The sequence below is a fragment of the Ixodes scapularis genome, unplaced genomic scaffold (genome assembly GCF_016920785.2).
Source record: "Ixodes scapularis isolate PalLabHiFi unplaced genomic scaffold, ASM1692078v2 PGA_scaffold11__112_contigs__length_91849675, whole genome shotgun sequence".
NCBI classification, from domain to species: domain Eukaryota; kingdom Metazoa; phylum Arthropoda; class Arachnida; order Ixodida; family Ixodidae; genus Ixodes; species Ixodes scapularis.
Window position 1 is genome coordinate 28,824,360 of NW_024609837.1, and position 18,519 is coordinate 28,842,878.

The 18,519-nt window shown below is 48.8% G+C and overlaps 1 protein-coding gene across 2 annotated transcripts in view; it reads left to right on the forward strand.

Annotated features, from left to right (window-relative positions):
- The first annotated feature begins 246 nt into the window (after window positions 1-246).
- The window catches only part of LOC8034120 (GON-4-like protein), a 48,243-nt gene continuing 29,970 nt past the window's right edge, over window positions 247-18,519 (forward strand). For both annotated transcript variants that reach the window (XR_003920469.4, XM_029993673.4), the window contains exons 1-10: window positions 247-559; window positions 4,676-4,842; window positions 8,427-8,681; window positions 9,293-9,448; window positions 10,077-10,196; window positions 10,939-11,085; window positions 12,874-13,045; window positions 15,976-16,092; window positions 16,616-16,709; window positions 17,223-17,376. Coding sequence is in view for 1 of the 2 variants with exons in the window: in XM_029993673.4 (XP_029849533.2) it covers window positions 490-559; window positions 4,676-4,842; window positions 8,427-8,681; window positions 9,293-9,448; window positions 10,077-10,196; window positions 10,939-11,085; window positions 12,874-13,045; window positions 15,976-16,092; window positions 16,616-16,709; window positions 17,223-17,376 (1,452 nt within the window). In the remaining variant the exon portion in view is untranslated. The remainder of the gene's footprint in view (window positions 560-4,675; window positions 4,843-8,426; window positions 8,682-9,292; window positions 9,449-10,076; window positions 10,197-10,938; window positions 11,086-12,873; window positions 13,046-15,975; window positions 16,093-16,615; window positions 16,710-17,222; window positions 17,377-18,519) is intronic.

Sequence of the window (18,519 nt, forward strand, 5' to 3'; positions counted from 1 at the left end):
AGACAAACTACGTCAGGATTGCGGCGTGTGTGTGGTGTTCGTCTTCGAAGGGGCGTCGCAGGTACGATTTAAAAATATTTAGAAATTAAAAATCAAGGTCCGTCGTCAGTAGGACGCGGCCAAAGTGCACACAAGCCCCGAAAACAAAATAAAAATAAATGTGAACAAAAGAAAGCTGCTACCAGCTAGGTGGCGCAAGCTGCCCTCTAACTCGGCGGGTTCAACCGTTCAGCGGTTTAGCCAGCTGTGTTTATGGTGTTGTTTATCTGGCGATCTATTCGTCCTCGGTTGTCGGTGGTCTTCGGTTGTTCGGTGCGTTCGGTGTGGTGTTTAAAAGGTTTAAACAGCTGTTTTTAGTGCAGCATTCGAGCTCATGATACGAGAAAGAACTGTTTTTCTTGGCTGCCATAATCAGGCTTGACTGCACGTGCGCTGAACGTTGGTGCTGGTTTTCAGCTGTGAGCCGATGGGCTCAGACGCATCGCCAGGATGTCATCGAGTCCGTTGAGCCACATCGTTTGCGAAGCTGTCGGAGCTGAAGAACATGCCACTCAGTCCGGTGAGATTACGGATAAGTGGGGTAAATCATTTGGTAATGAGCAGAGATCATATAAAATCTGAACTTAACTAGAAATAAAGCATTCGGCGCCTCTTCCTCCGTTCACTGCCCGACCAGCAGCATCAATAAATACCCGCCAACGGTATTGTCGTTGTCGGCCCCCACGGGGCTTGCGCCGCCGGCATGTTTGCCAACAGCACGTACAGTGGTTAAATTTTTTAAATAATATCAAGCGAGCGTTGACCGCTGGGACGGCCAGTGCCGTGTCGCGGAGGTGTGCGGCGGTACGGGAGAGATTAAGCGCGTGCGCACAAAGCCCTTTCTGGTAAGAGCGTCGTCTGCTAGGCTATTCCGTTGATCGCGCACAGCCCCTGCTCCGTAGCAAAGGAGCGCAGGGCGCTTGCAATGTCAAAGTTCATCAAGGGGCTGATGCAGGAATTTCCTGAGGGGGGGGGAAGGGGGGGGGGGGGGGGTCAGGTGTTGGTCAGCGTACCATATGTTTACGAACCCCCTCCCCCTCTCTTTCGTTTTACTCACTAAATTTTACACATGCAGAAATCAAGAGGGGGGTCAGGACATCCGGACCCCCCCTCTCAATCTGCCCCTGGGTGTATCACTGATGCGTCCCTCTTCTTGGAATGCGTTCACAATCCTATTGACGGTAGGTAGCCTGTGTAACCCCGACTGTTGTTGCTCTATCCCCTTTGCGTCATGCCGCCCATCGGCATTCTCAGATTACGTTCAGTAATTGGGGTTGTGTGATTATTTATACAGCGAGTCGTTGGTCAGCCATCTTTAAAGTTGCGACGAGTCACTCGCTGTAGATGAGCAATTTAGCCAGTGCAGTACAACCGCTAGCCTGGGGTCTTTAACATGCTCACGCAGTGGTGATACACGACCGCACGCCGGTACGATGCTCATCCAGATCGAAACGGGCAGGGGCGGGGATTGAGCCCAGGATCCCTGAGTTCTGCAGCGCGAGCTTTCGCTCCACGTGCTCCGAGATGGTGTGCGCTAGCCCACTTGGCCACCAATCCCCCTCTCAAAATTCGTTCCCGTTTTTATGGGCACTCGAGGAGGCATAAAAATGTGCGCACGCCCGCTGGTCCAAGCAAAGTGCGACTCCCCGGCTACATAGTGTAGATGACGACAGCAAAAACATAGTTCATAATACAGAACACCAAGCGTAAACCCTGTCTATACTTTGTTTCACTTTGTATTGTACCACAGGCGACGCTATGAGCCACCTTGACCAGTCCATCGCTAAAAGTGTGTCACGTGGTCTTCCCAATGAGTACACTTGCTCGTGGAAGCACAATGTCACGTAGCAGGATGAAAGCACTGGATTGGTTTTGATGGCTCGTAGCATTGGCTGTGATATATAGTTTAATGCATCAGTGCATTCAGTTTGTCGCGTCACTGTATTTTTCATTTTTGCTGGTGGCCACAAAGTAAACACAAACATAAAAAAAGAGAAAGATTAAACTCGTGATGACGCGCGGTTTATGCTACGCCTGAGCAGCATCACTCAAGCAAGCACTGTTCAGATCTTTGCTCAAAGGCGGCTAGCTCTGCCAGCAGATAATAAACAGGGGCTGTGTGCGGTCAACAGAATGACCTGCAGACGACTCTCGCTCCGGAAAGAGCTTTGTGCGCATGCGCCTAATCTCTCCCGCATTGCCGCACGCCTCCGCGGCACGGCGCTGGTTGTCCCGGCGATCGACGCTCACTTGATATTATTAAAAGCTGGGGCCAATGTACACACAGAACAGCTACGGAAAAATAGTGAGAGATCTGGAAAACTTGACAGTTGTGCCACAGCCACTTGTTCAAAGGGGGCATGTTTGGCGGTGGCTTGGCACAGAGCCATATATAGAGAGTTTGGCCATGTATGAGGCAAATAAGGATGCGCCATTGGTCGAAAGCGGGCTGGGCATTCTCCAAGGCGTCTTCACAAATTCGAATGTGGCCAACCAGAAGCCGGGAATAATACCCTGTTGGTGGTCGCGAGAAACAAAACTAATAAGTGCTTCGGCATAACTCTTGGTGACTGAAAATAGGGTGCACGTGATGTTTCTACCACAGTCATACATATATAAAGATATAGAAGATATAAAAAGTGTGCTCGACTTGCAGAATGATCGATGTAATCCATGCGCTGAGGGCTGGGAATCTGTCGTCCGAGTGGTCAGGCTCCGTCTGAACAAAACAGAGTTTGAGCGTCGTCAGAGTTTCTTACATCTTTTTGCATGATTATCATCGAAACATCACATGCGCCATATTTGCAGCCATGAAGAGTTACTACATTTCACTCTTACGCACCTATTAAAACTGTTTCCTGCTACCACCGCTAGGGGATTATTTTCGACTTCTGGTTGGCCAAGAGAGCATGTCAAGTCGTCTTTCTGCGTCTGGTGCACGCCCTGGCTCTGGCCGTTCCTTCCATTGACCAAGCTCTGTCTATATACGATTCTGACTTAGTGTAAAGAGCCTCAAGTAAGAGTGTGTTCAACTCAAACCATGGAGAGCTTTTGCAATTTAATGGCGGCGTTAGAGATGACGGATTATATCTTTTTTTATGTTTAAAAAATACTTATTCAATCGGAACAAAAATAGTGTCTAAAGAAAAATGTTACTTTATTTTTTGCATAAAATATTCAAGCATCTCCAGGGCTGCTCCTAACTGGAGTTATGTTGAAAAACCACCAGTAGCCCCATAGACCCAGAGCAAATTTCGCGATTTAATGGTGCCCGTAAACACGTAATCCCGGCCGAGTAGTTGAACACACTCTTACTTGAGACACTCTAGCTTAGCAGTATTTCCTTTAAGAGGCTTAGTCCCAATGTCTCGTGTAGGGTGTCCACAATGAATCTCTGCACTTCAGAACAAGCAGAAAAAAATTGGCGCTCACACACATAAAGTTTAAACTTGCACCGAATTTGCATTGGGGCGGTGGTTCTTAGTTGGGGAAATTTTAAGGCACAACTCCCTTCCTGTGACAAATGAGACCAGCAAACTTGCCAGGGTCAATGGCGGACAGGTTTGCAGACGACAGAGTTAGTGATGCCTGTTACGTGTGGCGCCATCGCAGCGGGCAGACAACAACAACAGAGTGCATAATCTGCTCGCTGCGCCTATTGGGAGATGACACTGCACGTTACAAGCATAGCTAACTAGTCGACCGTGAACCCTTCCACCATTGACCCTGGCAAGTTTGTTGGTCTCATTTTTCCCGGGAGGAGAACTATGCTAGGGAAAACAGTGCCGAAAAAACACAAGAACCAAGGCAAGTTTGTTGGTGGCCATATCTTGTCCCTCTTGTGCGCCTTGTCCTGTCCTTCTTGCCTTGTTCCTTGCATAATTTTGGCACTTTTTTTGTAGCTATGAACCAACTGACCCAAATCACCACTTTACTGAAGATATCTGTGCCTTAAAAGGGGGCCCCTAAAAAAGAAAAAAATGGTTTTTTAGTCTGGTTGGGACACGTGTGTCCAAAAACAAATTTTATGCGAAATTTTTTTTTCTTGGGCAATATTGATAGCGAGAGATTTATCTGAAATTCCGATCAAAGTCCACAACGTCACGGGTCATTCCGGAATGACCATCTCGGTCATTCACTCTTCTCACCTCAATATGAAGGCCAAGCCGATCCACCTCTCCTCCCCGCGCCCGAAATGCCGAGAGAGAAAACAAGTGTAAAGGAGGTGACTAGCCACTAAATCGTGTCTCGTGCCGTCAGTCTTGCTCTAAAAAAATTTTTTTTTTTTGCATAATATGAATTTTTTGACACGCGTTTCCCGACCTGACTGTTAAAAGAAAAATTGTTTTCTTTTCAGGGGCCCTTTAAAACTTTACCAGCTAAACTCCACCACCTCAGTGCCTATTCGTGAAAGTTAGGGCTTTCCATGTGCAGGTGCTGTGCTGATTTTTCCGGATTGCTTTAGAGCCGAGGGGTTGATCGTAGAAACCCCATGTATCGGCTAGGTACACTAACTGTTAGTACTAAAAACACTGGCTAGGTGGCACAAGCTGCCGCCCTGTTTAAAGGTTTCGGCCATATGCATTCGGTCATCCATGTATCGTGGAGGCCTCCATCGAGCTCTTCTCTCTGCTAGTGTCCCAGGGTGCCGACTCTACTGGTGACGAAACGGCTGAGGCCTCGCGTTCGGCGGACCAGTCCAAAATGGCGTCCTGCGTGCCAGGGGAGCAGATGGATCTCCCGGAGCGTCCGGAATTGGAGGAGAGCTCAGACTTGGTCATCTGTGAGCCCGAAGCCTCGCAGGTACGGCTGGATTCTCTATAGCACGGCACAAGATTTCTACATCCATTGAGCCGTCACTACGGCGCCTACAATGCTCTTCTGATGCGCGTTTAGTGTCCCATAGTGCCCATGCATCAAAGGTGATCTTGAAGTGAAAACTAATGATGTCACACGAGACGGCGTGTCGGATGCCGCGATCGCGGTGGTCCGTCGCAAAAAATTTGCCGAAAACGACGAGCAAACGTTGGTGTCGCTGTCGCCGTGGTGTCTCAACTCGTTGTGAAAGCGTGTGTGGACTGTCGATCCGTGAGCGAGCCGCGGCAGAACGGGGACCTCTGGTGTGTGCCTCCGTGAGCACACGCCCGTTTTGCTGTAGGTCACTCTAGGGTGACCACCTGTCTCGCGACTCGTCCCGCGACTCGCGGGACTGTCCCTCATTGAGGGCTTATGTCCCACGTCCCGCAATAAACATCAAAATCTTCAAAATGTTCCGCATTTCACACTGTCGTAAAACTCACTACGCATCTCATGGCGTTACCGAACAACGGAGCACGGGGAAGCGCAGAGGTCGCTGGTAAACGTGTGAATCACGATGGTACACCACTTTCTATCCAAGCATTGCGGGTTGTGACCGCCGTTCTTGCAGGAGAACTGACGCGCATGCGCCGTTGTGCCTCTGGAGTCTTTTTCCTTGGTGACAAGATATTGCGAGAGAAAATTGATTGCCAAAGGTTAAAAATAAATTATTGTAATTATTTTCAAATGGTGCTGTGTCAGTGCAAAAAAGTTGCTGTGGAAAGTTTTTTTTTTTTTGTTTTTGTTTAGTGAAGATGATAACACGAGGCAAAAAGACCAACTCACAGCAGTCAAAAACAACAACATAAGTTCAAAATTTGTGTAGGAGCATGTTGGTAAAAATAAGAATCGACAGGAAACAAGGAGCTGTAAAAGATTTACTGCTTCTCTCTTTTTGATGCATTGAGTTCTGCTGCAGTCGATCAAAACTTAAAATAAATCACTGGGAAACAGTCGATTAAAACTAAAAATATATCACTGGGAGTGAAAATTATTTGAGTTTAATTGCCGCAATACAATTTGCAGCTATATATTATGCTTTCGTACATGACATCATATTAAATATGTTAACAGAGCCACATTTTGTTGCATGTGTTAATAAATTTCCTCGAATAGTTATTTTGTATGATGCTTTTTAACTTAAGATGAGGCAAAAGGAGGGGAAAAAAAAATCTTACTCCTTCTGCCCGTCTCAGGTTAAAAAGGATCATGGTAAACTTCCACCAGCTCAACTACGCACTAAGTTCTTTTTTGCAGTTGCCACAGTCGAATTATAATACTGTTCTTTTCTTACAATCCAACCCCCCCCCTCCCCGGATCAGCGTGTCTCGCATTTTGCTAGCAAAAAGGTGGTCACCCTAGGTCGCTCTGCGGTCGACGGAAACCAAAGCAGGCCCAAGATGGTACGGCGAGACAATAGCAACCACCGGCTATCTGACTGAATGGCACGCTGGCTCCTGCAGTGCAATTCGTTGCCCCTTCAAGACCAATTTTTGATGCTTGGGCAGAGTAGGACGGTAAACGTGCCAGTTGAAGGCGCTTCTGAGGCACAGTACCATGGGCTAGTCCAGTGCCTAGCCGCCTATGTGGCTTCGAGGCAGGGTTGGACAGAGGTACTCCAAAAAGTAGTTAGGAATACAAATACTGAGATACGTGTATTTTAAAGCCAAAAATGCAGATACTAAGATACTACGTTTGTCTTTTATGCAACGGGATATCCCTGAGATACTTCTGAAAAAGACGTTGAAAAAGTATTCCGAAAAACAGATACAGATACTTATAGAAATACATTCGTTCCCGAACAGTGCTATATGGGGAGGGCGTAGTTTGTGGCAAAGGCAAATGGCAATTTATGCTTGTGCTTCTCTTTTTGTGTCATTTTATGCACTTCCCCTCACCTCAAACTAATGCTGCTAAAAGAAAACATGTCATGCTTGGTGAACCACATAGTTTTTTAACAGTAAAGACTGTGTGCTGTGCTTGACAAAAGGTGTTTGCACGAAATGAACCCTGTTTTGCCGTGAGGGCACATCTCAAGCTGTCGTCTTATATTCTTCTGAGTCATCCATAGTGTGAGGAGATTCGAGAACAGAGCTGTATACCTTTTCTCCACTTAACTCCTTTGCAGCGTTCAATATTCTAAATTGGAAAGAGCGGAAGGCTTTGTAGGAACAGCTTATTTTGTTATTCCTGCAAGTAACCTTCTTTAGACTGCAGGTTTTTTTTTATGTAGGTGACTGTGATGGATTATGTTATAAGGCGGGTTCATGGTATAAATTCCGAAGAAACTTGCACCAAACACATGTTATCTTCTAAATTTATCGTAAAAACGGCAACAAATATAACAATATACCTAAGTCTGGCAAAGTATCGCGATACAAGCGATACATAATGTAAATGTATTTCACTACTACTGAGATACATATAAATTTTTCAAATGTGTCTAGATACAGAAATACGGATACTCGAAAGTATTTCTAAGATACTATCGTGATATGTTTGTATCATGATACTGTCCAGCCCTGCTTCGAGACAAGACGCCGGCAGAGTCCTTCGATACGCTTCTAGTCACGAAGCTTCGGCCCAAGTTCGGTACAGGGGCAGAAAGTTCTGCTAGGTGCGCCACTGTCCCGGAGGGGGCATTTTTGTTTGGCCACTTTACCCCGAGTGAGCCACCCAAATTCGCGATTACAAGTAATTTTGACAAAACAGTTTCTCATACACTGGCATTTTGTTACACCTGTGCTCGATCTCTGTATCTAAGCATTGATTGATCTCTAACGAGAGAACTTACAAATAAGCTTCTTTCATTTGTTTCTGAACAAGACAATGTCTGCAAGTGAAAATGAGTCAGCCCATTGAGCGTATGGGTTCACACTGCCTCTGCTAGGTGGCACTAGTCATGGCGCTAAACTTTTGACGGCGACTGGACTATTTAAAAGTAACTTTGAGAAAATTAAAAGGAATAAAAATGATAATATATCGGAGATTGTTGCAGATACGTAAGACTGAGCAGTTGGTTGAGTGTACAGAGCCGAAGACGCTTACATTAACGGGAAATGCTGTCAATGCGACAACGTGTTATCGCAATCTAGGGGCGGCTCCTTCGGAGGGGGCTTTAAAATTCTGACATACATCCTGGTTGCCAGACTCCCAACAGTGCTGGCTTTATTGGCGGCTCCTAGCCCCCTCGTCGACGCCAGCTTTGCGCAGGGTTGCGTACCAAGCTTTCCCATGGCGTTACGGAGAAGTTCTGGGACCAGTTGTGTATTGAAGGACTCCCGCGCCGGCCTAGGAATCCCCAGGTGGCGGTTTAAGTACCGGCCGAGGTGCTCGCAATCTGATGGAGGCGATTTGCTGCGAAGGTCGAGATTTTGGTGGTAGCACGTCAAAAAATCCCTGGGCGGCCCAAATGAATCCTCAGCCCACCGCCAGGGCGTGCCAGATGCCTTTCGTCGAATAGGCATGTATAACCCTCCAAATTTTATTTTTTTACCGAGTACCTCTCTCTCCCTGCTCTGTTTGTCCAGATTGAGGAGGTGAGCAGGGAGCTGATGATACTGAATGACGAGGGTGCTCGGTGCCTCCGGCTGAGTGCTGAGGCTGGCAACGCTGCTCCGGCGGAGAGCCCCCCGCGTAAGCGACTCCGGGAGGAGCGCCGAAAGAAGGGAAAGAGGCGCAAGCCCCGGAAGCCCCCGCCGCCTGAGACGGACCTGGACCGTTTTCTCGAGGACACGGCTGAGAAGAACAACCTGACCATCCAGAATGTCAAGAACATCATCAGGGTGAGCAGAGGAGTCATCGCTCGTTATACTCTGCGCGTCTCTCGGGTTGAATGTTGGGCCTGCAGAGGCCAACGTTGGGCCTGTTATGTTCATAGTTGCTTGACGTTGGGCCTGGGATGGACAATGCTGGTCGACGCTGGGCCTGTTATTGCAAACAATGGCTCAACCTTGACTGATGTTGGGCCTACAATGGCCCAGTGCTGGTCGATGTCGGACCTGTAGTGGCCAGTTATGGCCTAGCATTTGACTAGTGTTGGCCATTGTGGGCTAGTGATCTACTGGAATTGCAAATGTTGCGAAGGATTTATAATATCCTTGAGCAATTTCCCGTTTTGGTAAAGGATTGTTCTTGAACTCCAGTTTGACTTTAAATGACAGATTACTTATCTTGCACGAAGGAAATTGGTTACGGAAATAAAGCAGAGAAGTGGGTTAGTGGCTAGGAATGTAACATAGTGAAAAACAGCACTAAGAAAATTGGGACAGAGAGAAGAAACACGCGAGACGTATCAGGGGCTCAAGGTCCTTGTGGCTCTTGCGGGAATGCACGAAAACCGAAGTTGCTTGCAGCATCTTTGAATCACCGTTGTGCCTCACCATTGTGTCCGCAGAGGGTGGTGACCAATGAGCGTGTGCTGGCCATGCTGAGGAAAAGCATGCTGTGCCACGTGTCTGCTGAGGCAGCCGGCATCGACCTGGACAGCATGGAGTACGAGCCCAAGTTCACCCGGGCCAAGGCACGCGAGATAATGGAGAAGCAGCCCCACGTAAGTCACGTCCTCACATGGTCCCTTCCAAGGGCGATTCTTGCCTGGGCATCATGGCTCACAGTTTCGTCCAAACCGTTGCAAACTTGTTTCCTATTAGAACTAGAATGACAATGACTCGGGTTAGATATATTTTTTTCACTTGGTACATAGACAGTGTTTCATTGACATGCTCGGGTGTTGCACGTGCGAACTGATTTTTCAGAACTGTTCCAGAAGCCAGGGCTTGTCATGATGAGACAAACTACACTCCGACTTTGCGTGACAAATATAACACTTTGATCGGACGTCTCGTCCCTCATACAAGAGAAATCATCTGCGATGCCGAGTTGCCAAGAACAAGAAAATACAACCAGTAGCTTTATTTATGAAGGTCCATGTACAAAGTGCATCCGACTTGGTGTCGCGTGACAGTGCGACTCAAAACTGATGTAAATTTCTTCGCCATATTTAGCCGGAAAAGAGGCGTCATGCGATGTTGTGACATTATGATGTCCTGCGGCGAGACAAACACAAGCAAAAAAGGCCCTTTGAGGGTCTCCATATAAAGCCGTCGCTTTGAAACCAATGGTGCGCACAGGTGTTTGGACGACAGTAGCCTTCTTTGAAACGTGTTTCCACCGTGCAGCTCCTGTGGCCGGTGTCTCCCATGAAGCTGTCGAGCGGCTCCAGCTCCCAGAAGCTGCTGCAGCAGGAATTCTCTGAGGAGAGCGGCTCCGACGAGGAGTACCAGCCGGCTTCCGAGGAGGTGCGTAGCCCCCTTTCAGCTCCGATGAAGGGGCGCAATCTGACGAGATGTCCCTGGTGAGATGCAACTCGTGTGAAGTAGCCGAAAGAAGGCTAACTTGAAGCCGTCCCCGATTCAATTGGTTTTCTTCTCGTACGGAGTTTAATTATGCAAATTTAACGGGACAGTGCCTCTGATGTCTCTTCCGGTCCTTTAGGCCTTGAGTGCCAACTCTTTTGTGCCACATTGCCAAGGCTAGCGTAGTTCCTGCAAAGGTCCGATGCTGTCAAAGCTACTCGCACAGTACGAGAGAGCGTTAGAACGAGACGGAAGACCAAGCCACATGCTTTTGCAGCGGTGCGCTGCAAAAGCATGTGGCTTGGTCTTCCGTCGCAGCGCAAAAAAAGTTGATGCCGAGTACGGGCATTCCAAGCGTGATGGACAGTAAGAGTGCCCTACTTTTATAATTGAATCACATACAAGAAGAAGACTAATTGAATTAAAGATGACCTCAAGCTAGCCTTTCTAGTATAAAGCTTGCTGCACCATTGTGAAGTTATAGTTGCAACTGCGTACCACAGGACATTCTGCCTCTCCACAGTTCTGTGATGCTCCCTCTGCTTCTTTTTTTAATAGAGCCTTTTTCAAATGATTGATAAGCTTCTCTTTCATATCTAAGTGCTTTGGTTATCTTTTGCACCATTTTTTTTCCCCTTCTGTGTGCTGAGTGTCGTTTTAATGATGCGTGCTGGGAATGCCACAGAGCGAGGAGGACACGGAGGCTCCCTCTTCTGTGGGCACCTGTGAGGTGTTCTCTCCCGTCGCGTCTGAAGCCGCCCTCGAGACCCCTGAGAAGAGGGACGCGTCGGCGGATGCCACGGCCTCTCAGGAAAGCCCGCTCTATGACAAGGTGGGTGCCTTACTTTCCGTCTCGTCTCGCTGCAAGGTCTCTCGTGTTGGCAGTAAAACTCCACTTGCAGCTGCGCTTAAATTTTTTTTTTTCACACGCAACATTTGTTTGACGTGTTCTGTTGTCATTTTGTTTTTACAGCGACGCTGTTATATGCTAGAGTCTGGAAAAAAATGCCTCCTCACATGTCGACTGAAAACTCCCCATTGGTAATGGCAAGTATGAATAAATAAAAACAAAAAGAGGGGGCAACCAGCGTGATTCAGCCTTCCTTGGCATTATTAGATAGTGTGGTCCAGATCCCTTGTTATCATCTCTAGGCATTGTGCTCAAGGTCATCCTAGAAGTCGTCCTTGAGGTCATCTGAAAGGTCGTTTCAGGCGTCATCCTCTAGGCGTCGTCCTTGAGGTCGTCCTAGACATTGTCCTCAAGGTCGTCCTAGAAGTCGTATGAGAGGTCGTCCTCTAGGCATCATCCTAGAAGTCATCCTTGAGGTCTTCCTAGACATTGTCCTAGAAGTCGTCCTTGAGGTCGTCCTAGGCGCCATCCTCGAGGTCGTCCTAGGCGCCATCCTCGAGGTCGTCCTAGACGTCGTCCTCGAGGTCGCCCTAGAAGTCGTGCTTGAGGTCGTCATCGACGTCGTCCTCTAGGCGTTGTCTTTGAGGTCGTCCTAGACGTTGTCCTCTAGGCATCATCCTAGACGTCTTAAAGATTACAGCTTCGCTGGTCTTCCATCTTCACATGAAGTGGAAGGGCTCTACAATTTTTTTCTTACGAGTGCTGGTGGTGTTTGTGATCAGGGCTTCTTTGGCACCAAGGTCATAGTAGGGAGAAGTTGCCCTCTTGAGAGGATGGGGTGCAGAAGTACTCCCCTGAAATGCCAAATCTCTTCTGTTCTCTCTTTTTTTTGTTCCAAAATTCACTTCTTACTCTCGCCCTTGCCCGTTTTTCCTTCATTGCCCCTTCCTTTTCCTTCTATGCCACAGTGTGGGGCCCGCAGGCTTAACAATATGTTTCTGGAGGCTTTTTTTTTGCTGTCGGAGCCGGCCCTCACAGTCTCTCGGCGCTCACCATCTTCCTTTACGCTGGCCCTCACCGCCTTCCTTTACGCTGGCCCTCACCGCCTTCCTTTACACGTCTTTCTCTTTGCGGGGAATAAGAGCCCCAGCCTCTTTCATCTGATCCCCTCTCTAGGCAATTTCTTTCCCATTGAAACAGCTGTGTTACCGCATTAAGCACTTTGAGCCTATAGCACATTCCACTCGATTGTCAAGGTGGAGTGACAAACAGTGTAGTACGAACTCACTTTATGTGACACTAAATGTCCATTGTAACTTCCTAATTGGCAATTAATTTAGTTTTTTGTTAATAATTAATTTCCACCTAACTTGGCAACTCGGGAAAGCTACGGCTTCAGCGAACCACTCGGAGCTCGGGCACAGGAATATTTTATACTATCACTCTTATATACATAAGCGTCGCAAGTCCTCATCTCATTCGGGTCCGACTAGAACCGGCCCGCTTCCTAATACTCCAAGCCAGCATGTGCAGTTCCCGTACTTGCACACCTAGCTTGTTCTGGGGCCGCCAGGCGTGGTCAGCCGACGTACACAGTGACGGTCTACCTTCAAGAGCACACTCCCCACGTGGAAAGCTGTCACATGCTTCATTTCATCGCTCTCGTTGGCTCGGGGGGCTGCAGCATTTTCCCCTTGCCAAGTGCTACAGGAACCTAGTATGGCCAAGAGCAGAGTCGGCAATGATCGGGCACCTTCCGCACGCTTTCAGGACGGCGGGGTGGTAGCGGAACGCACGCGGTCTAAGCTACCGCTGGACGACACCCCGCTGGAGTTCCTCGAGGCACAGTTCATCGCCCCCGACATCACCCCGGACATGTACGACACGGACTGCGACGACGAAGAGTGGAAGGAGTTCCTTGTGTCCCTCATCAAGCCCTTCGGTGAGGGAAGCCCTCCCCTTACGGGAACTCTCCCCTTTTACATCTCGTCCTGTGTCGACGGTTGACACAAAGTGGGAATCTCTTACTCGTTAAACGTTACTGGCAATCGGGGGCCGAGCGTATTAACACACTGTAGCTTTTTACACACTCAGTGTTGCATTGTAGCTTTAACACACTCAGTGTTGCACAGTAGCTTTAACACACTCAGTGTTGTACCATAGCTTTAACACACTCAGTGTTGCACAGTAGCTTTAACACACTCGGTGTTGTACCATAGCTTTAACATTCAGTGTTGCACAGTAGCTTTAACACACTCAGTGTTGTACCATAGCTTTGACACACTCAGTGTTGCACCGTAGCTTTAACACACTCAGTGTTGTACCATAGCTTTAACACACTCAGTGTTGTACCATAGCTTTAACACACTCAGTGTTGCACAGTAGCTTTAACACACTCAGTGTTGTACCATAGCTTTAACACAGTTAGTGTTGCACCATAGAAAAATTGGTTTGTGGTATGTTTATACAGCCTAGAACTTGGTCTGCTTCACAGGGGCGACGAGTCTCCCAGCTATCGATGAGCAATTTAGCCAGTGCAGTGCAACCGCTAGCCTGGGGTCTTTAACGTACACCACGCAGTAGTGATACACGACTGCACGCCGGTGCGATGCTCATCCAGATCGAAACGGGCAGGGGTGGGGATCGAACCCAGGATCCCTGGGTTCTGCAGCGCGAGCTTTCGCTCTACGTGCTCCGAGCTGGTGTGCGCTAGCCCACTCGGCCACCGATCCTCCCTTGCACCGTAGCTTTAACACACTCGGTGTTGCACCATAGCTTTAACACACTCAGTGTTGCACCATAGCTTTAACACACTCAGTGTTGCACCATAGCTTGAACACACTCAGTGTTCCTACTAGCTTTAACACACTCAGTGTTGCACCATAGCTTTAACACACTCAGTGTTGCACCGGGGCTTTAACACACTCACTGTTGCACCGTAGCTTTAACACACTCAGTGTTGTACTGTAGCTTTAACACACTCAGTGTTACACTGTAGTTTTAACACATTCAGTGTTGCTCCATAGCTTTAACACACTTAGTGTTGTACCATAGCTTTAACACACTCAGTGTTAACCCTTCCTTGTCAAATAAAATTCAGCTGTGTTTGAGACTTTGTGTTTGTTCGTCCCTTTTTGTCCCAGTCTCGGGGTTTTTGTCGAAATGTTTAACCACCACCAGCTCGTTTGCGCCCTTACCTTTTGTACACTCAGTGTTACGCCGTAGCTTTAACACACTCAGTGTTGCACCGTAGCTTTAACACACTCAGCATTGCACCGTAGCTTTAACACACTCAGTGTTGTACCATAGCTTTAACACACTCAGTGTTGTGCCGTAGCTTTAACACACTCGGTGTTGCACAGTAGCTTTAACACACTCGGTGTTGTACCATAGCTTTAACACACTCAGTGTTGCACAGTGGCTTTAACACACTCAGTGTTGTACCATAGCTTTAACACACTCAGTGTTGCACCATAGCTTTAACACACTCGGTGGAGTGAAAGCTCGTGCTGTAGAACCCGGGGATCCTTGGTTCGACCTCCACCCCTGCCGGTTCGATTTGGACGAACATCATAGCGGGTGGCGTTTGGTCGCGTATCACTACTGGGCGGTGCATGTTGAGGACCTCCGGGATGGCGATTGTACTGCACTAGCTAAATTTCTTGCGTACAGTTAAGACATGAGACTCCCATTGGAACTGACTGACTTCCTGTTGTCTGAAAAAACACACAACACAATTTAATTGAAAAGAGGGGGTGTCCAACCAAACCCTAATTAGGAACCTTATGTTCCGAGACTTTTTTTACAGTGATAGCTGTTATGGGTTCTTCCCTCCAGTGGAAGAGATGTTCGTTGTTGACGTTGCAGTTATTGTTGTAGTTGGCAATGATATTGAAGTTGGCAATGATATTGTAGTTGGCATTAATGTTGTAGTTGGCGTCGTAGAGCGTCCGTCGTTGATGTTGGCAAATCCTTGAAAAAGATTGCATGCCGCTCGCGGAAATCGGACCTGGGTCCGCTGCATGCAAAGCGGAGGCATTACCACTATTCTACACTGCAGCGCTAATAACCTGCCTTATATATAGGGTTTTTGTAGTATGCAATGGCCCAATGCACTCACTCTCTGAAAAAATACAAATAAGTAGTCGATAACAAAATACCATCGTAGCACTGTCAATCCCAAGAGCTCATGCCGGGAGACATGGTTTCACGCACTCCGCAACATTGAAAGGTACAAACGCGTTCGGACCAAAGTGGTCAAATGTCTAACCCACAGTGCGCGAACGCGGCGCCGATGCCCAGCGACTTTGCCGTGACATTTTGCAGCGATTGCTGTAACTTTACTGAGGATTAGCACAGGACTGCTCAATTTTTAAAAAATAGCTTTGCCCCAACCAGGAAGAATTCTATAAGATGTTTGCACTCAGAACAATTTAATAATTGCATTTCACTAGTCTTTCCTGCCTTGCATAGCACAAAAATAGAAACCATCTCCCCTGGTTTGATTGGTACTGTCATGACCCTAACCTGCTCCAAAAAGCTATCACTAAACATATTTGCAGTGGTCCATGTTATGTGTGGTTGTTTTGTTCATAATTATCTTATTGGTACTATCCATTTGCTACAGCAGTGGTTCTCAACCACTGAGGTTTCTTTCGGAGATCCCTTCTGGATCAGCGAAAGTGATGGGCGATAACAGACGATTACGATGACAAAAGGGTAGTTAATGAGAGCTTCATGCTTGCGAGCCAACTTTGAAGCTCTGAAACAGACTAATCAGCCCTACTCACAAGGTGTACATGTCAGACAGTCACCATCAGTTTGAATACAAATGAATGAACAGACTCTCGAATAACCCCTTTGTTCCCCCAGAACGCGAGGACGTCCAGGAGGACAATGACGCTGAGGACCCTGAGTACAACGCCCAGGAAGAAGAGGACGAAACGGACTCGTGGGACCTGCGCAACGACCGGGGCGTCACAATTCCCCGTGAGTGGCACGCGGGAAGTGTCTGTGCCTAACGTGCGCGGGAGGTGTGCGCAACCGTGCGGGAGTTGTGCCGCAACCGTACGACATTGTTGAAGAAAGCTTCCACGTATTGTGCGAAAATCGTACGAGGACTGTAGGTCGACCTCGTCAACCGCCTTTTCCACCTTCAACGATATGCAGTTTGATGCACGAGTTGGCCATATTTTTCGGCGCACTACATCTCCGTGCAGAAATGACACGCATTTGGCGCCTCCAGCACCAAACATTGGTACTGTGGTTGCTTACTAGCACGATCCCCGGCACTAGATATATGTTACGTGCAAACATTTTATATGAGAAGTGCAGGGAAACGAGCGATTTCTGCTTTCCCGTTCTCGCCTCTCTTGCCTCGCGTGCCTTAAGTGTCGGCAGTTCTGCGTTATTTCTTTGTAAACTCGTTGTGTCGGCATTGGTTTTTGTGGGCAGCCTATCGGTGGCCACCGAATGCCCCTGAGAAGACGTCCCTCGGGGCGGGCGTGTGCAGGCAAGGAGCTGAACGAGCTGGTCACAGAGGTGATGCAGGTGGCCACCAAGGAGCTGCTGGATGGCGAGGACGAGGACGAAATCACCCCCATCAAGTGGGTCCCGCGCTCTCGTGGTGTGCAGCACTGTGCGGAGGGCTCGGGCAACGACACCTAGAAAAATTCTAGGCCCGCACACTCACAATTTTAATGTCATCCCAGTAAAGGCTGGTCCACATACCTGCGACTCCCCACAACCGGAGAGGCTAAGAACCGATTTTAAGCCTCTTGCGACTGCTTACAACTGTCTGCGCGGCGATCGTAAACAGTCACGAGACTCTTGAACAGTGGATTCTGTGCTGTCGGGTTGTAAGCATTGGCAAGCGTGTGAACCAGTCTTCAGATCTAGTGCAGATGCAGATTTGACATGTCCGCTCAATGCGTTGAAGGGCACTCGGCGCCATTTGTGCGTAACGACGACGTTATGCGGAGATAGAAGAGGTCATTCGCAGGCTTTATTATTCTAGTTGGTGTTGGCCCTAGAATCTCCGCCCGACCGGCCATCTGCCGTGCGCTTGGCGATGTGGCCAGCGGTTTTTGCTAGCGGGGCGGTGGGTGCGTCCCTTCCAGGGCCAAGGACGGGGCCCCCGGCTGCACGGGGGTCGGCTCGGGCGAGCTTTCGGAGGCGGAGATCTTCCTGGAGGCGACGGAGAGCGTCCAGCGGGAGTGCGACGCACAGCCGACGCCCCGCCAGATTCAGCAGCTCGAGGAGCAGATGCGCATGGTATGGTGCCCCCTCGCGCATTTCCCGGCTCGAGCCCTTTGCCCTTTTCTTTCCCGTTCTCTTGCTTCTGACGTGGAACTTGTCGTACGGCTGACTCCCATAGTCGGCGACGGGTTAAGAATGCCGTAAATTCTTTACCCTCAGTACGAGCTCTCTGCCTTCAATAACGCGTCGTCGTACCTGCGGCCCAAGCCTGGCGGAAGGCAACGAGCACGTCCTGGGGGGGCAGAGCTTCTACTGCATTCGTAGCTCGTTACCGACTGTGGTCACATCCTGTAATGCACCGTTATATTCGGAGAGTGATACATGGGTGCCACGTCGGCATTCGACCGGTGCTAGTGTCCTTGGTAAGCGACGTGGACAGTCTGGCACTATGGCCTTGTTGAGCGAGCGTGCTCGCGCATGTGACGGGAGAGTGTCCAGAAAGCGAGATGAAAGAGGTCAAACACGTGTACGTGGTTTAGAGGAAACGGGGGGAAGGGGGGGGGGGGGGAGGGGAGGGGGAGGGGGAGGGGGAGGGGGAGGGGGAGGGAGGGAGGGAGGGAGGGAGGGAGGGAGGGAGAGGGAGGGACGGAGGGAGGAGGGACGGGACGGACGCGAAGTAGCGAGGTCGAAGCTGGTGTGTGCCGCCGCAAGAGACCTGAACTTTGCATTCCACTTCCGCCGGAGTGGTAGCTATAGCAGTGCTTTCTTTCGGAGATACTACGCACAATGGTGTTCGTGCTACCGAGGTAGGAGATGTGATTTGAGTTTCTTAGTGTAATATCACAGCAAAGCAACGAACGATTTTCCAGGATTTCTCTTTCACCTTTTCCGTCTTGCCTTTCTTGTTGCCAGCCTTTTTCTTCACCGCCGCTCTAAGCAGCAGTAAAGACGCCAGCGGCGCGCACAAATCGATGCGCGCATTAGGCGAAGGATGCTACTTGTGAACCCCGCAAATGCATTCCCTTTGTTTAGAAATAGGGGCACAGAATAACAATTCCCGCATTATGAACATTAGAAGTTCATTCCGAGTGCTATTTAACCGAGGCGAAAATATCGCGATGCTTTTTACAAAGTGGCCCCACAAAGGGCAAATGGTGGCTGGACAGGCTAGGGCAGAAATTCTCGATTGATTTCGATGCACGAGAAGCCACTTTCGTC